This window comes from Cavia porcellus, unplaced genomic scaffold (genome assembly GCF_034190915.1).
Source record: "Cavia porcellus strain 051 isolate PalLab524CR breed Dunkin Hartley unplaced genomic scaffold, mCavPor4.1 scaffold_21, whole genome shotgun sequence".
NCBI classification, from domain to species: Eukaryota; Metazoa; Chordata; class Mammalia; order Rodentia; family Caviidae; genus Cavia; species Cavia porcellus.
In genome coordinates, this window is record NW_026947504.1 from 57,593,431 (window position 1) to 57,611,341 (window position 17,911).

At 37.2% G+C, this 17,911-nt stretch overlaps 1 protein-coding gene across 1 annotated transcript in view; it reads right to left on the reverse strand.

Annotated features, from left to right (window-relative positions):
• Positions 1–17,911, reverse strand: part of Vwa8 (von Willebrand factor A domain containing 8) — a 360,850-nt gene that overhangs the window by 297,354 nt on the left and 45,585 nt on the right. Inside the window, exons 3-5 of the mRNA XM_003477459.5 lie at positions 11,562–11,692; positions 8,443–8,553; positions 501–668 (exon numbers count right to left, since the gene is read on the reverse strand). Coding sequence (XP_003477507.2) covers positions 501–668; positions 8,443–8,553; positions 11,562–11,692 — 410 coding nt within the window. The remainder of the gene's footprint in view (positions 1–500; positions 669–8,442; positions 8,554–11,561; positions 11,693–17,911) is intronic.

Genomic DNA, 17,911 nt, shown 5'->3' on the forward strand with positions numbered 1-17,911 from the left:
GCAGACACTCACTGCTGTGTTGACAACAGCGTAAGATAGAAGCAGAAATTCCAACTAGAAGCCAGGCGTGAGATGCTGATGCCTTGAACCATCAGATGGCTTAAACAGCTCCCTCATTTCAGTCAGTGGCTACTTGGCTTTGCACTTCATCTGACTAAGAAGTGGATTTTATTCACCTTGGTCCCCAGATGTCGGCACTAAAAGCCACCTGGCTTTAATAAATGGTTATTGAGAAAAGGAAGAGAAATAAGAAAGAAAAATGAGGAAGAGAATAGTTATTAAACTGACCCACAGGAAGTAGAAATCTGGGAAGTTTCTGGCATGGTCTGCAAACCAAATGGCCTCGTAGAACTACGAACTCATGACTTTACCTCAGCAGCTGGCCAAGGATAAGGTCATCTCAGCACACGCCCTGACTCTAAGGGGACCATGTTTATACACACAGATCATGACCTACATTTGACAGCAAGGACAGGGTCGCCATGTTTTACTTTCCTTACTTTGAGAAGTTTGTCGTAATGCTCGGCAGACATCAGGAAGCGTCCATCTTCAAGCTGCATTTCCCTGTTTTCCAGCAAGTTGTTCAGTACAGGGAGAACATTCCTCTCCGCCTTTTCGAGGCCCTCCAAAATGAGAGTTCTGCCTTCTGTGGCGGCACGAACTGCACACTGTCCAAGAAATGGAAAAGCAAGATGAGAATATGAAAGATGGCACACTGCGGCCTAATTTTACTTCTAGCACAAACTAAACCTGTGTTTCGTGTTATAGGGACCCTGGGAATCAGGAGAGTGGAGTTCTAATCTTCATTTTGTTTTCTTCTCCCTCTTTGGTTGATTTTACCTCTTTTCATCTGTTTATTCATTTGTAAAATGAGGAGATTAAAAGAAGTATCTCTAGGGTTCCTTTTAGCATTAGCTTAGATTTTTTTTTTTTTTTTTTGGCCTTTTTCTTTTTTATTGGTACCGGGGATCGAACTCATGACTGCCTGCTTGCGAGCCAGGCGCTTATGCCACTGAGCTAAATCCCCAGCCCCTATTAGCTTAGATTTTATACCCAATGAAACAGAGAGCTAACAGCTATCTTGAATGAGTAACATATTAAACAAGGGGACAGATTCCTTAATTAGAAAAGGGAACTAAAGATACAAAGCCACCTATCCATCTGTAAGCTTCTAGTGAGGCTCAAATATGCTAGGTGACAGGCGTGAAGACACCAGTGTTTGTAAATGAATCGTCACCAAAATGAATTCAGGTTTTGTCTAATGCTTGATGCTTGATGCTGACAACGTCATATACTTGGCAAAACAGAGTCAGGTTTTATAGTGGCCTACCACGGAATGACCTTCTAAGAACTATAAGTCCTCTAATAAATTTAAGAAAATTAAAAATGGAGAGAAGAAAATAAAGTACATCTCCAAATAAGAGAAAGAAAAACTGTAATACCAAAAAATTCCTAAAGACTTTTTAAAATCTCTCCTTTAACTAACTGGTTCTAAACATTAAAAAGAGAGGGAGTGAAAAATTATTTTCATCAAATCCTTGAAAATTGTCTTATAAAAGGGAAAAACTCAGCCATGTTTCTACTGCATAGTAAACAACAGAAGGATTCGTGGTGCTAAGTTTATTTTACCACTCTCTCTTTACAAACGTTCCCCTTTGGCCTCATAACACTGCATGCTCCCAGATAAAGGTTTTGTTTTCTGCCTTTCCATCAAATGCAGTTGGTATCTAGAATCTGTCCTTCACTCACAGCTTTTCTTACTCTCTCAGACCCTTTCTGAGAAATCTCAATCACATAGTTCTAACGTCACTTCCATTTGAATCACTCTGCAGTCTCAAGCTCCTCCAGGACAGTAACTGCATCATACAATGTCTCCAATCACATCCCATAAGCACCTTAGGCACCAACCCCTGTAAGACACTGACTGAGGCCTCTTTTTCCCCTAAGCTGCTAAGGTGGGAATACCATTCACCCATGACAGGACCCTCGATTCCTCTCTCACCGCATACATTCCATTTATCTCCATGCTCTGATGATTTAACCTTCTTAATGTTTCTTAACTCATCCCTTTTCTACTGCTCCCTTAGTCCAGGCCCTCTTTGACTCTCAAATTTCCATCCCAGTAATACCTTCATTTGGCATGTAAACCTATCACAATACGGCATGTCCAACACCATTTCCTGACCTTAATTATCTCACACGTGGTCCTTTGTGAAAATAAACTGGTTATGATTTCCCACACTCATGCACATACCTTTCTTAGGAAATCTGTCTTTACTCACGGTGACTTCTCTACTTAAAACTGATTCTTTCCTTTAGTAATTAGCTCAAAGAAAGTACTCAACATTTAAAAGAGGAAAATATTTATTTGTTCATTCATTCATTCATTTTGCCTAATAACCAAGGATATTTCTGGAGTAGTGAAGCATTGATTTTCCAAGTATAGAAGAAAAACTAGGCGTTGCTGAATAAAGCTTGCATACTGTTTCCTTTTAATAAACTGCTAAGTTTTACACTATGTAATAGAACTTAGTTTATTTTGGTTGTTTATGCAATATTGTGAAAGCACTATTATTGTACTACTGCAAAAGTATAAGAATTTATAAGGTCCTATTAAAGATAATAATCTTTTTAAAAATAAGAGCAATTACAAATCTATCATTACTTGAAATGTTTTAACTGTCTTCTACAAAACTAGTCACCTTGTTATGGTTGATTTATCTTTTTAAACACATAGATAAAATTAACTTAATAGCTCCTAGGGAACATCAAAAACAAGAAAGAAAAAATCATTTTTCCTAGTTGTATAAAGGACAAAGCCATAGAAATACTTTCTGAGATACTAAAACTCAAAACAAGCCACTTTTTTCAAAATAAAAACTGATATTTAAGATAAGGTATCAGTGAAACTTTCTTTCACATGAATCTACTTGCCCCATGAAAGCACAGCTCAGAATAAAAATAGAAATTAAGTTATCATAACCTCTAGCAACATTGTTTTTTAAACAGCTAATTTTATATCAATCTTCTATTAAGATAACACAGACTGAATGTTGCATTTGATTTTTTAAAACTTTGCAGGGTGAAAATTCATGTTCTCTGGGATAAAATTAGAAACATACAGATCAAAATTTAGGGGTTCATCAATAGTCAGCCAGAAAAACAAAGTCTTGAAAACACAAGACAACAGCAAACACGCCAGCTCTGCCTTTACTCAGCTCGGCTATCCTCTGGTCTACAACACACTGAATCTTTTCAGAGGAATTCAGAATAAGCCATGTAGAGAAAACAGAAACAGCCAAAGATGCAAAGAATTTCTTTCATCTACTCTAAAGGAGTTGCTGAGACAAGAAAGTTGAGAAAGTAGAGTTAGATTAAAAAAAAAAAAAAAAAAAATATATATATATATATATATCTAGTATTTGTTTAAAATCTGCCGCACCTCTTCTTCAGAGTAAAATGCATACAGGCATTTGTATATATATAGAGAGAGTTTCAAGTTAAGAGCATAGATTACTAAAGAATAATAGATAAATAACATTACTAACGTAACAATTGTGGCAGGCATGAATCATCAACGGATGGCAAAATTAGTGGGTAAACGTGTAAGAAACAGGGTATTTGTATAGAATCAAAATGCCTCCCAAACAGATACAGTATTAAATGACAAAGTGAAAAATAATACAATACTGGAGGACCTTGCCAGATACCAATTTGACCAAATGATCAAAATTAAAGTCACCAGTAATGAGATGTAGCAATTCTACATACTGGCCTTTCAATACGAGGCCCTGAAATGAGCATAGCACCATATATATAGTAGTCTTGCTAAAACTACATGATTTCAAATTATGAGAAAACATAAGAAAAATTCAAACGGAGTAACATTCTCCCAAACTACTGGCCATAAAGAAAAGAAAAGAGTCTGTCACAGAAACAGGGCTGGGGACAGTGTGGGTGGTGGCAGTCAGTTTTGGAACAATTCAAAGACTTTAGCATCTTCAAATGATAAAGAGAAGGTAACAGAGGCGTACTGAAGACAGTGGATAATTACTAAAATAATACCTACAAGGTTGCTCCAGATGTTGGAACAAGTCATGTGCAAAGCTTCTTTCAGTAAGATCCACAAGTGCGTAACTTACCTCAACTTTGTGAAGAATATTTTAAAAAATCAAAATAGGTAGGTGTGGTGATGTAACACTCTGGGAGGCTGAACCAGGAGGATCAGAATTTCTAGCATAGCCTAGAAAACTTAACAGCTAGCTTAACAGGTCCTGTTTCAAAATTTAAAAAGGAGCTGGGGATGTAGGCTGGAGTGAAGACCCTGGATTCAATCTCTAGGACTAGGGAGCAAAAAAACATCTCCAACATTTTTCCTATTAGTTCAAAATAAATTATCTATTAATTTTACACACAATCTAAGAGGCAATGAGAATGGATACATTATAGTGCAGTTAGATACAAAAACAAGAGTATTAAAAGAGGACTACAAGGGTGGAGAAACCCAAAATGTAAAGACTGGATTGGAAGATGAATGGCGGAAAGTAGGGACATCTTTTTCAGATGGTGGAGGGTTGAGATGGGGAGCAGGGGTGCCTGGGGGGTGGAAAAATAATTGAAGGAAAAAATGAAAATGGAACTTTTGCAAATGGGAACGAGACCAAGAGTTGGAAGGAGCAGAAACGGATGGGAGGGGTAGGCGAAAAAGAATGGAGACCTACGCCAACTCCCATGATAAATATGGTCATTATGTACTGTAAACATGCCGTAATAAACATGCTGTAAACTTTTAGGGCAAGTAAAAAATTGACGTGCAAAAAAATCATGCAAGATTTTTAACGTTTTTATTTGCTCTTTGGTTAATGTTTGTTGGGCCACTGCATACACAAATTAAAATTTTAAATATAGACAGAACTACGTATTAGCCAAAAGGAGAAAATCTTAAACAGTCTCTTTCTTTGGTAACAAAATTTGCAACACTTAACTTAGAACTAGGATTATTTAGTTACTTTTTCAGGATGAACTCACTTCCTGGTGCTTCCATAAAATAGTCTACAAAATAACTAAAATACTTAACAATACCAAAATTTATCAATGTAATGTGATTACATTTGGAAAATAAGAAAATTTTAAAATAAGCTACTATTAACTAGAGAAACTAAGCCCACCAACTACAATAATATATTTACAATGTATTAATTATACATATATAATTATACATGTATAATTAGAAAGAAAAAAGTTACAAATGTCACCCTGGTACAGCCCCAAGCACCTTGGCCTTCCCTGCATCAACGTCCTCTTCATCCTGTTTTCTCAGTGCTCAGTGCGGAGTCTCAATGGTAAACTTTTCCTGTGCTCTCACATCCAGGTTCCATGGCCCTGGCAGAATTCAGAAGTCTTTGAAGGAAGAGAACCCCACCTTTTATGGCATCCTGATACAAAACTGGCTCACAGCAGACTTTAGCACATACTGAATACAACTGCAACTGCTCTATTCAGAGCTGACTTTGTGAGTTTAGGAACCATCTTTCTGTAAAGGATAACAGCTAACTACAGGTGTGATGGTACCAGAATAGAACAAGCGTAACTAGCAGCATGAGAAAATTTCATCTACATATTTTGATAGTTTTCTATATAGATGGTTAAATAACAGTATTTTTTCAAATCTGGAATGACTTGTCATGATTGGTCCTCAAAGTAAAAGTTAAGTACGTTAGAAAGATCACAACTTTGAGGCCAGCCAGGAAAATTTAGAGACTCTCTGTCTCAAATTTTTTTTTAAAAGGCTTATTAATGCCTCTAGGTTCAATCCCCAGTCCAAAAAAGAAAAATGAAAAATAAAAGTTAGACAAACTTTAAGAATTCTTTCTTGCTCTTAAAATTACAGAACTGCCAGACATCTAACTTTTTCCAAGTAAAAATAAGGGAAAAACTTCAGTAACATCTTTTTGGTCCAGCATCTTGTACCACGGCTTTAGCAAACCAACAAATGGACAGGAAGTATTTCAAAATAAAAGCAGGTGCATGACCTAAAATCAAAGCTATCTCGGCCCTGTTCTAGATTTTCTTCTGACCTGACATAAGACCTTAGCAGGCAATTAATCTTGGTGTCTGTGTCCTCATTTACTAAGGGGAATATCCTCAAGGGATATTGCACAGTGTCACAATTTAAAACTCAAAGTGGTAGTAGAAAAAAAATTTAAAGCCATTGAACCTATTAAAGAATAATTTATTAATGCAGCCATTATTTAATGAAAATAGATGCCAAAGAGTTTCAAATCTACTCAAAAGGGCTACAGTGTAAAAGCATTTAGGAAGCCAAACCAGATTTTAAATTAATTTTAAATTAATCTTAAAATTAAAATCCTTAAAACTAAAATCCATTAAAATCCTTATTTTAAAATACCAGAATAGAATCAGAGTGATTTTTGGTTGCTGCTGTAGTTCTAATGTGTCCCCCAAAATGTATGTGTTGGAAACTTAAGCCCCAAGGCAGTAATGCTAAAATGTGGAACCTTAAAGAGTTAACTGGGTCATGAGCACTCTGTCCTCGCATGTGGTCTTGAGAATAGGTTAGACACTGTGAGAGTGGACCCTTGATCAAAGATGAGTTGGTCTCTCTCTCCCTCCGTGCTCTCTACCTTCCCCTTTCTCTCTTTTTCTCCTCCTGCTCTTTTGCCCCTCCGCCATTCTGCCTTAGGACAATACAGCAAAAGAGTCCTTCTCAGATAAATACTCTTGTATCTCCAATTTCCAGCCTCCAGAACCATGAGCCAAATCAATTTCTGTCCATGATACATGGCCTGGTCTGAGATACTTTGTTACAGCAACTCAAACTACAGCAGTTGGCGTACCAGTTACTTGATATGGTGATTTAGCTTAGATACTTTACCTCTCATAGCCTCTATTTCTTTCTAAAGCTAGGGTCATTATACTACTTAACTCATAGAGTGTATTAGAGACTGAATGAGATAATCTCTTACCTACAGTAAGTGCTTTAAGCACAAGCAATGCAATGGAATACTATGCAGTCTTTAAAGAGAATAAAGTTCTTCATCTGAGAGACCAAGAATAAAACGAGGAAACACGTGAAGTGACATAAGCCTGCTAGAGAAAGAAAAGTACTATCCAGTATAATCACATATGGAATCTAAACGTTGATCTCATGAAAACTGAGCATAGAACAGCTGTTACCAAAGGCTGGAAGAGCAGTGGGAAGGGAGCGATGGGGAAATGTCGGTAGAGAAGCCCTAAGTTACAGGTAGATAAAAGTAAATTCTGGAGTATTACAGCAGGGTATCGTAACTGTTCTCACAGACGACAATGCATACCTCAAAAAGCTAAAAGAAAGCACTGTGACTGTCTTCTCCATGCACAAGTGTGTGGAATTTTGTGTTTTCCTATTTGTAGCTGTACTTCTGGGGCCTAGGATAGGAATATGCACATAATGGGCACCATTAATATATTTACTGAATAGTTCTGCTTTTTAAAAAAAAATAAAAGGCTAGGGGCTGGGGATTTAGCTCAGTGGCATAAGCGCCTGCCTTGCAAGCAGGCAGTCGTGAGCTCGATCCCGGGTACCAATAAAAAAGGAAAAAGACAAAAAATAAATAAATAAATAAATAAATAAATAAATAAAAGGCTAACCAGCATTGTTAAGAACAGTATGTAGCAGAAAGATCACTAAGGAAAAGTAGTGACCTGCATACACAAGAGCGCGTGGCTCCTCATTAGAACTGTGACAGAATCCAGCAAGCCAACAGGCCTATTTTTTACAAATACAAATCACATTCATTTTGACAGGATTATAACACATGACCCAAATAAACTGTGAATATAGAATTATATGGTACTGGCAATCAGTTATAGTTGTCATTTAATGAAAATAAAAACCAAACTATATACTTTTTAAAGAAATCAGTTGGTGTGACAATGAATAATATATCACCGTTGGGCTCTCCTGTAGTCATGCATGTGATCATCATGATCACCATCTTTGCCTTTTCAGAAAGTAGCGTAAGAGCGTACAAAGAACCTGAGCTTTGAAATGTACAGCACCTGTTTCAAACCTCACTTCTGATTTATTGGTCATATGACCACTGCCACTGTAAAATGGGGAATCATCTCCTTAGAAGTGTGCTGAGGTTTAATGCGATGCTTTAAAGCACCTCAAACAATACAGGTCCTTCAATAAAAGCTACTTTTTCATCACTCTTTATTTGACTGACACTTTGGAACCATTAATTTCCTCTGGCGTTTCTCCTTTTAGTACTATACCAAGAAGATACTTCCAAGAACAAGGAAACCAAAAATCTAAATTAAATCTGTCTAGGAGACAGTACCCTTCACTGTTAACGAGCTACTCTATTTCCTCTTTACAAATCAATTTTGCCTAACAGTGGCATACACAGCGCAGGCTGGAGTGGGATGAAAACTTACCTGATCAATGTAAAACGCCGTTCCTGCCCGGATCTCTCGTCGCTGTTTGAGATCAGTTTCAGTGGTGTCCCTGGATAAAGCAATATATTCAACTTCCCGTTTCGTCAGTTCCTACAAAGCGGAGACAAGTTACTCCAAAACCAAAGTCAAACTACCAGCAGATGAGTGCAGCCACTGTCCAAGAGATCAGCACCTAAAATGTAACGCTAGATTAAAAGCTTCTGAATCTCAGCTTTGAGAAAAATGCAGTAAGCTGAGTATTAATCAAAAGGCATAAGCTCTCCTTAGAACTCAATCTACTGCACTCAGTCTCACTCTAAAGCAATGACAAAAAAAATTAGATCCCACAAATCTTAATTTTCCTGTAGAATTCTTTTTTGAATATTATAACTAATAATTTGGTAGTATTTCTACTTCATTTCATATAAATTATAAGAATTTCTGTAAGTAATGTTTATCTTTTTACTAAAGGCAGTTAAAATCAACTTATACCATGGACCAGATTTATCAAATGTTTACAATATGTTAAGTACTTCACCAAATGTGGACATAAAGTAAATGCCAACAGTCTTGTCAAGAGAAGAGAGATACACATGCACAGCTGAAGGAGGAGTAAAAAAAAGGAAGAAGGAAGAACAGAATGAGGATGAAGAAGAGAAAAAAAGTTATTTCACAAACAAAAAAATTATGTGATTTGAAGGAGAATTATTCAGAATCTTTTTCTTTCAAAATAGTTTATCCATTCTTAAAACCATTTTGTTCTACATGTAACAATTATATAAAAAATTTTTACATATTATCCTTGATTTTATGATGTTAAGAACTGTGCTACTCTCTAATCAAATAAGACATATAATATAAGTTTTTGTTAAACAGGGAAAACAAATTAATTTCTGGAAAGATACAAGAAAAAAATTGTCAGGGGCTGGGGATTTAGCTCAGTGGCATAAGCACCTGCCTTGCAAGCAGGCAATCGTGAGTTCAATCCCTGGTACCAATAAAAACGAAAAAGACAAAAAAAAAAAAAAAAAAAAAAAAAAAAAAAAAAAGAAAAAAATTGTCTAGGCTAAAAGGAAAATTTTACACATGAGTTTTTTTTCCTGAATTTTATCTCTATTTTATCTTGGTAAGAAATACTTTATTATTGCCATTCAGTGTATTTAAATATACCTGGTTCTATGTTGCTATCAGTTTACTTATGTATAGAAAGGAAGAAAAGTTTTAAATAGAGAATCCACATAGCATACTGTGAAGATGTCATATATTGACGCTTTGCTAAGCTGCATTGTCCCTGAGAACCCGTTCTGGTGTAAAGAGCGCTGTCTCTTTTGAGCAGACCTCCTTCCTGTTTCTGGAACATCACTAGCACCTTCATGCCTGTGTCTTTGTTGGCTGACTGTGATCTCCCTCACTGAATACCCTGTCAGTCACAATGACTGACAAAGCCTTTTAGTATTATACTGCAACACAGTAAAGGATTGCGCTGCCAGCCGAGGACAGTGCTACCATCAGCCTCAGTCTGGACAGCTTCTTGGACTCTAGTTCCAGTCTCTTGGGTGCAGCTTCATGAAAGAGGAACAAGCAAACTTGCATACAGAACCAGGAGGAGGTAGCAGTGATCTGCTGTTTTTCATTTGTTTTCAAATAATTTACAAACCTCTTTTTACCTAGTTACATATCAAATAAAGGCAACTATTACATGATTTCCTTTTAGTTTAGTTTCTCTGTTTGTAGTAGGCTTGCCCCCAGATTTCTGTTGTTTTGTTTTGTTTGGTGGTAGTGAGGACTGAATCCAGAGAGTCCCATTCCCAGTTCTTCTTCTTCATCGTCCCTCTCCTTCTTTCTTTTTTTTTTTTAATATTGAGGCAGCCTAGGCTTCACATTTATAGACTTGCGTTTTTGAACTATCAAGCTATGTATAATCTCCTAACTGCTCTCATCCCACAACTTTAACAAGCTTCAAAGTCTTGCCAGAAACAAAATCTCAGTAAGATATTGTGGTCTCTCAAATCATCAGGACAGAGTACACAACTAAAAATTAAGATTGTTCTAAGCAGCTGAGTCCCCCTTTGTAGACAAACAGTAGTAGGACTGAGAGATAGCAGGATTGGGACGTAGTAGGACTGAGTGCCGTAAACGTAAAGGTGATGGTGCTGCGGCACATCGTAACTCACAGACTGGCTCTAGGGATAAGTGAAAGATGCAAAATAGCCAATGGGAATTAGGTGCTGATTTGTCCATTACATTTTTATCAGTCTTGCCTTATGAGCTTTTGAAATTACCAAAGTAAATTCGCCACTGAAATAGAAGAGCATATAAAGTAGATTTCAATAACATAGAAATCAATCCTTTAAAGAAAATAGCAAAAGTTTTAACAAGAGTTTTCTCCTAATACTAAGAAATTTCTTCAGAACCACACTTTGCCTGATGATACTCTTCCTTGATCACCAGAGCAAAGCCTATTAATGGCTAAAAATAGTAGAAAAGTCCCTCACATTCTTATGTGAGTTGGGTTGTGAACATTTCAATTTACTCAACAACAGCTCTCAAAGAATTGCTAGGATTTTAAGAGAATAACATGTCAGAGATTTGAAGTCTAACGCCATCATTTACCAGCTGATAAAGATTGAGTTATTTAACCTCGCTTAATTTCTTTTCTCATCTATTTAAAGAAAAGAAAGGGAAAACATGCAACATTAAGCAAATGTTCTTTAAAATACAGGCTCTCTAAAATACTGTACAGAAAGGGAATTATTTGCTTTTTTAAAATGTTATCCTGAGACAAGGAGAAATTCACTCAGTTGTATCAAGCTAAGTTTTGTTTTGTAATTTCAGAGTTGCTGATTCTCACTACTACTCATTACCTGAATGTATATTTCTTTTCTACTAGAAGCAAAGAACTTTTTAGTGATAAGTAAAACTCAGCTAAGCTACGAAAGGCAAATGTGCATTTGTTTCCCAAATCACTTTTGCTAACCTCTTTGTAAACAAATCACTTTGATGTTAGCATTTATTTCAAGTAGTGAGTAATTCTGATACTATAAAGTTTGAAACTCCATTTTATTACATAGTTTATCAAAGTTACGACCCTCAGGAATTGGCAAGAATTGATTGCTCACCAAGTACTGCATAGCAATTGAGCGTCGAAGAGGTCCAGGAGGTCCAATTAGAAAAATATCTTGCCCCAAAAGATCCTTTTGCATTATCCATCTCAGATGCTGAATAACAGACTGACCCAGAGGTTCTGAAACTTCGAAGAAAAAAGAAAATGAAATGCAAATTGAACTGTTACTAACAACACAAATCTCAAAGCAATGCAGATTGTAACTCTTAAAATATGTACGTATATACAAACACCCATTTCTGCTATAGTATATACACTGGAAGACAGTGAGACAGAAACAGAGACACTGTCTGACTCTGTCTACCTGGTCACCTTTTACTGTTTCACAAGAGAATTACAGAACTATTATCAATGCTAAGGAAAGAAGGCATGGAGTTATTTAAAGCCGGAGCTCTGGGATTTGGGCATAATCCTGTGAATGCTCATAGGAGTGATTTCCACTTCATCGTGATGCTCACTTGTTTTGTAAGGACCTCAGAAAGAGCTGACAATTTTCAGCCCTTCAGTCGGTCTTACCACCCTACACTGGCTGTTAACAGGCGTAGAGCGGTCAACAGCCCATGCCTGTCAGAGGCATTTGGAAATGGCTGGGGAAATTTTTGGTTGTTGCAAAGCTCTGGAAAAATGTGGGATAATTCAGCACACTACTAATAAATACGAGTATTAAATATAATGTCCAAGACATTCCTACCATGCCCAACAGGTGGGACCCAAGTTGAGAAAGCAGTCATGTTTTCTCCTCAAAGTCTCTGTTGCTTTCACACTATAAAGAAGTTATTTTTAATTAGCCATAATTAAGCCAGAGAAAAATTTCCTCTCAGTTTCCCCTTCCTTCTGCAGGATGAAATTTTTAGGAAGGCAAGGCAGTAACAAAGAAGTTCTACTTTTATAATGAGCTTACTGAAGAAGTCAGGATATCTAAGGCTATCATCATCACTACAGTTCAAATCTGTGCAGTTTCTGAATCTTACAGATGACCATGTGGTCAGTGATATACCTTCAAGAAGAACACATTGCATTCCTAATTTTATCTACATTCAATAATGGACTAACTTTGTTCATAAAATAATGCAATCCCATCTTACAATAGGTGAAAATAAAAATGATTTTTATACTGCATCACATTTAGATCCAAATTAGTGTGGGAGGCAGCAAACTAAGCGCCCACAGACACTTAGTAAAGCCAGACTGAGTTCAGTTCCCATCTCTGATATTTACTAGCTGTATCACTTTAACTGAGTTATTTAAACTTGATATTTAAACTTAATATCCACTCTATATAGTGGACATAATAACCATATTTATAGAGTTGTTGTGAAAATTAAACACCAATAACAGGGTCCGGTAGTTTTAAGTGCTGTGTATTTGTTATATCCCAGTCATTCTAACCTATAACTGCCTTCAAAAGCTTTTTAATAGCCATCTATCTTCAAGTTCAAGACTTTCCCCATAAATGTAGACCCCATAAAACTACGTCAAATTGAATAGACTTCCTGTTCTGGTCAATAGTTGTATTTTTCTATTAAAATTTCAAAGTAATTTTATTATGCACATTGTGTTATCAGAAGACCCACTTCATATTTTATTATAGTGTATATGTCTCATTCATATTTTATTATACTGTATTGTTTAAAAAAGCACCTCCCTATTTAATTTACTGGAAATCACATAAACTACTAAAAGAAAACATTATGTAGTGCCACGTGATGTCTATGATGTATTTCACATTAATGCTGAAACTTGCTGTATTTTTAGGATGGCCTCAAGAAAACATGAGTCATACTTAAAATCATGTCACAAATAGAAACAAGACTTAAGAATATACATTACAAACATCTGCAAAACAAACTACAAACTGCCATTGCATAACCTAATATAAACACAATCCAGCACATGAGAGAAATCCCCGACCTTGTTTTCAAACTTAAGATGCTACCTTCAGGAGTCCAAAAGTGATGTCAGAATAGTACCAAAGAGCCTCATCGTATAGCCTGTGATTTCTTTTTCTATGTAAAAACATCTGTTTCATGTTGGACTAAATTAATAGCCAGTGTCTTCTTCCAAAAATTAATTTCCTGGTTTTTTGCAGTCATATTCAGAGGCTTTAGAATCATTTTATTACAGTAACCCTAGTTATAACTTTCTCCCTCTTGCAAACTCTAATTTATCATACATGTAAAGATTAAAATTAAAATTTCAGAAAACTAAGCATCGATCAAATTCCCTTATAGTAAATCTTTCAGCACTAATGACGTTTTCTTAGTGATCCAAGAGGTAACATAACACAACATGAAGAAAGAACTTTTCCATCCTGGTCTTATCAGTGTCCTCATTTTGGCCCTTCTGGGTCTAAGTTTCCCCATTTTTTAAAAGACAAGTTATAATACTTGTCAAGTGAGGTTATGATGAGGATTGCCAAGCAAGGTCCAGGTCTTCAGCCAGTGAGATCAAGGTACTAAATAGCAAGATCCACCCTTACCTACAAAGTCCTCTCTTTGCTATGTGCTCTGGACAGCAGGGTTTATATCACAGGATGGGTGGACATGACTCATCTCCTGGATTTACGCTCAAATTACCATCTGGCTCTACAGACTACTCTGAAGTAATAACGGAAAAAGGTACCTAGTACTTACTATATCCTAAACATACAGTCTGTGCTAGGTACTTTTCAATATCATTTTATTTTACTCAACATAATCATGCCACCAAAGTGTTCAGAGACAAGAACCCAGGCCTGTCTCACTTCTCTGAATTTCGTTTTCTACCACACTGCAATGCAAGATTTCAAAACAAGTGCAATTGTCTTGGTAACATTTTCCTCATTACTGAGACAAAATACCTGACACCCAAATTTAGAGAAGGAAAGGTTTATTTAGCTCACAGTTTGTGGAGGTTTCAGTCCATCCTCAGTCAGGATGACACAGGACAAAGGTCAACAGCTCATGGCAGTGAAAGACAGAAAAAACAACAAGAGAAAAAAGGAAAAAACACATGAAAAGAAGACCCTTTCTGTCTCTCATATAGGCACTTGGGTATAGCACTCATATCTGTAATTCCAGCACTGAAACCATGAATCATTCACAAACTCTAGAAGCCTGCCTCCATGACCACTTGAGGCTTTGGGGGGACATCCAGACACAAACCATAACACCAACTAACCTTTTCATGGCAAATGCATGCTTCTCTATTAATTTGTCTCCTATGTGCATCACTAATGGATATAGCAGATATCAAGTGGGGAAAGAACACGACAGGTAACACAATACACTGTGTTCAGAACAAAGTCCTCATTATTTCCAAGATGGGCTTAAGTTATTTTCCTGTTATTGGGAAAAAATACTCAACACTCACAATTTAAATGTGGAGAGGTTTATTTTGGCTCATGGTTTCAAGCCATGCACTGTTAGCTGGCTCCAAGGCAGAAATATCATGGTGAAAGGGCAGGGCAGAGGAAAGCTGCTTATCCTGTGGCAGCCAGGAAGCAGAAGAGAAGGGAGGAGCTGGGGACAAGAAAACAGTTTTCTAGCCTACACTTCCAGCGACCTACCTCCACCTAGGCCTCACCCCCTACCAGCACATTCAGCCATGAACGCATCCACAGATGAATCCACAAATGAGTACAGCACTTCATGATCCAATTACCTTCTAAAAGCCCCACCTCTGAATACCTTCAATATTTGGGGACACTTTAAATCACAATATGGACTAACAACTAACAACTGAAATCATCCACATAGCTACATTTATTGAGAATCTACTAATTGCACGGCATCGTGAACACAACGAGGAGTACAATAAAGTCAATGAAGATAGCATACAGCACATACATAAACTTCAATTTATATAAAGCCACTCTGATGAGTATTTACTCAATACTCAAATTAAATGAAAACTGTAACACTGGCCACCACAGTAATCATCACAGAGAAGGCATTTAGTTTCCTTAAATTGGAAAAGTTTATCAATATAAATTGTATGTTTTGTGTAAGTATCTACATATTTGTTTGTGTTTTCATGCAGAAAAGATACTCCTGAAACTAACACTATGGGAAATACTATAAAAGAGAACAGGATGAAAGTATGATTTCTCAATAAGCATCTTATATATTATTTTTATTTGTGAACAACATATATTAATTCTACCCAGAAAAGTTACTTTGCTTAAGTCAAGTTTAGAAAATGTCACCATGGTGGCACATGCCTATAATCACAGCAATTGGGAGGCTGAGGCAGGAAGATTGTTGTGAGTTCAAGGCCAGCCTGAACTAAGTAAGGAGATTCTGTCTCAAAAATAACAATAATAATAATAATAACCAACAAAAAAATGCTTAATATGAAAAATTTCTAAAATGTATTGCTTTTTCAAAATGAACACAAAATAGTATATAATGTTTTCTTATATAATAAATGTATATCTGAATAGTCTTCTCTACAATAATAGATACATTTATAAGGATTCAAGTCATACCAAGTATGTTCTCTGACCACAATTAAATTGGAAGTTAATAAGATAAATATCTTTAGAAAATCTCCAAACATTTAGAGGCTAAATAATATACTTCCAAATAATACACAGGATCACTGCCAAGTGACTTAAGTAAGATAGTTAACAAGGGGTTCTTAGTGCTATTTCCCTCAACAAAAAAAAATCACCAAACACAAATAAACAACCACATTTTAATCAATATCACTAAAGACAAGCAGCTGAAGATGCTCCCAAGAATCCACTTGCTCTACTAACCCTACAAAAGAAACCACTCAATGCCTATCCCAATCCACCCCTACCTCTCTGGTTCAAGCTGCTACTGCACTGTACCATCATTATGGAACCAGAAGCCCTGCTAGAATATCTTTTGCTTCAAGCACAAGTAGTCACTGCAATGGCTTTGACGGAGCTATACCAATTCTACCCACCATTCATAAATTAGCTACTGCTGTACCCTACCCTCTTAGGATAAGCTCCCTTGGTGCCATACCATGCTCCATCCCAATAATCAGTCCATACTGCCCTTCAGGACCCAATCTGAAGTGACACCCACCACCAGGGAACTAGAGCCTTGAACAAGTAATGAAGTCTTACCCGTTTGTACCCAGGTCAACAAGGGGCCGTGCTCCCTGAGCCTTCTGGAACACCAGAGAAGGTGACCCTTCAGCTATAGCTGACACAGTACCCTAGCACCTGGGGTACTTCCTCTGACCTATGTAATCGTGCTTTTTAGGCATGAGCTGATGCACCAGTACCTTACATTGAAGGAAATCAAGAGCCCTGGATGAGCTGTGATACCACACCCTCCAGGTTGATTAGCCACAGGACCCTATCATTTTGAAACTAGAATAAACACTTTCTCATAGACTGCAGAGTCACTGCATTACTCTTCATCTACCAGGACTCAAGTGACAGCCATGCCTTGCCATTCTTGGGTTCTTGCTACTGTTGTACCTGGTACTGCTGTACTGTTGTGCAATGCCAAGTTTACTGCTAGTCCCACTGCTTCAAGGTCTATGATCATCACTCCATTGTACCTTATCTGCCAAGATTTACACAAGATGCCAGTGTGTCCTATTGGTTCTAGGTGCCAAATAACAAGTATACCCTCCTGAGTACCCCAGCTTCCTCAGGGACATGACAGTGCTGTGCCCTTCCCCATGTGGTCAAAGCCATAGCTATATCATGCCTCCTGGATCTGAGTTGCTAGAGTGTGACTCAGAAAAACAGTCTGCTACTTTGTGGGAGAAGGCTATCTACTCAAGTATTTGAGAAAGGACCAATGCTTCAGGTTCCAGTGTGATAGTTCACAAAAGATTAAGGCCAGGATCCCGGCTCCACAACATTAATCCCCTGGATCCTAGGGCCACAACTACTTCCTGGGTGCAATACCAGACCTGACACCCAGAGAGATTCCCTTACATAAGATTTTCCATGGTAGAAAAGATAAAAACAGGAGGATCTCAAATGCCCTTGCCACTGAGACCTCTAATTCCCTATGGTGCCACTGTTACTGCCACAATTGGTAGTAGCCTAGACCACTGAGGTACCATAGTCATCGATGATATGATTACAACCGAAGAAGCTGCATTGTGGGAAACAACTCCAGTGACTCCCCTTGAATGCAAAACAATTACTGTGACTTTGATTATTTGGAGACTTATTTCCTTATACTGATACGTAAGAAGCTGGCTAGGGTATTTCCTTCTCTCTTCAACTGGCTCTAAGCATTGCAAATAAGGCTAGCCGAGGTGCTGGTATGTAATCTCTAAAGCCAACAGACAGTCCTATTTCCTCACAAAGTGTTCTCCATACAGGATATGTACAGGATATGACCACAGCGAGGTGTTAGAGACAAT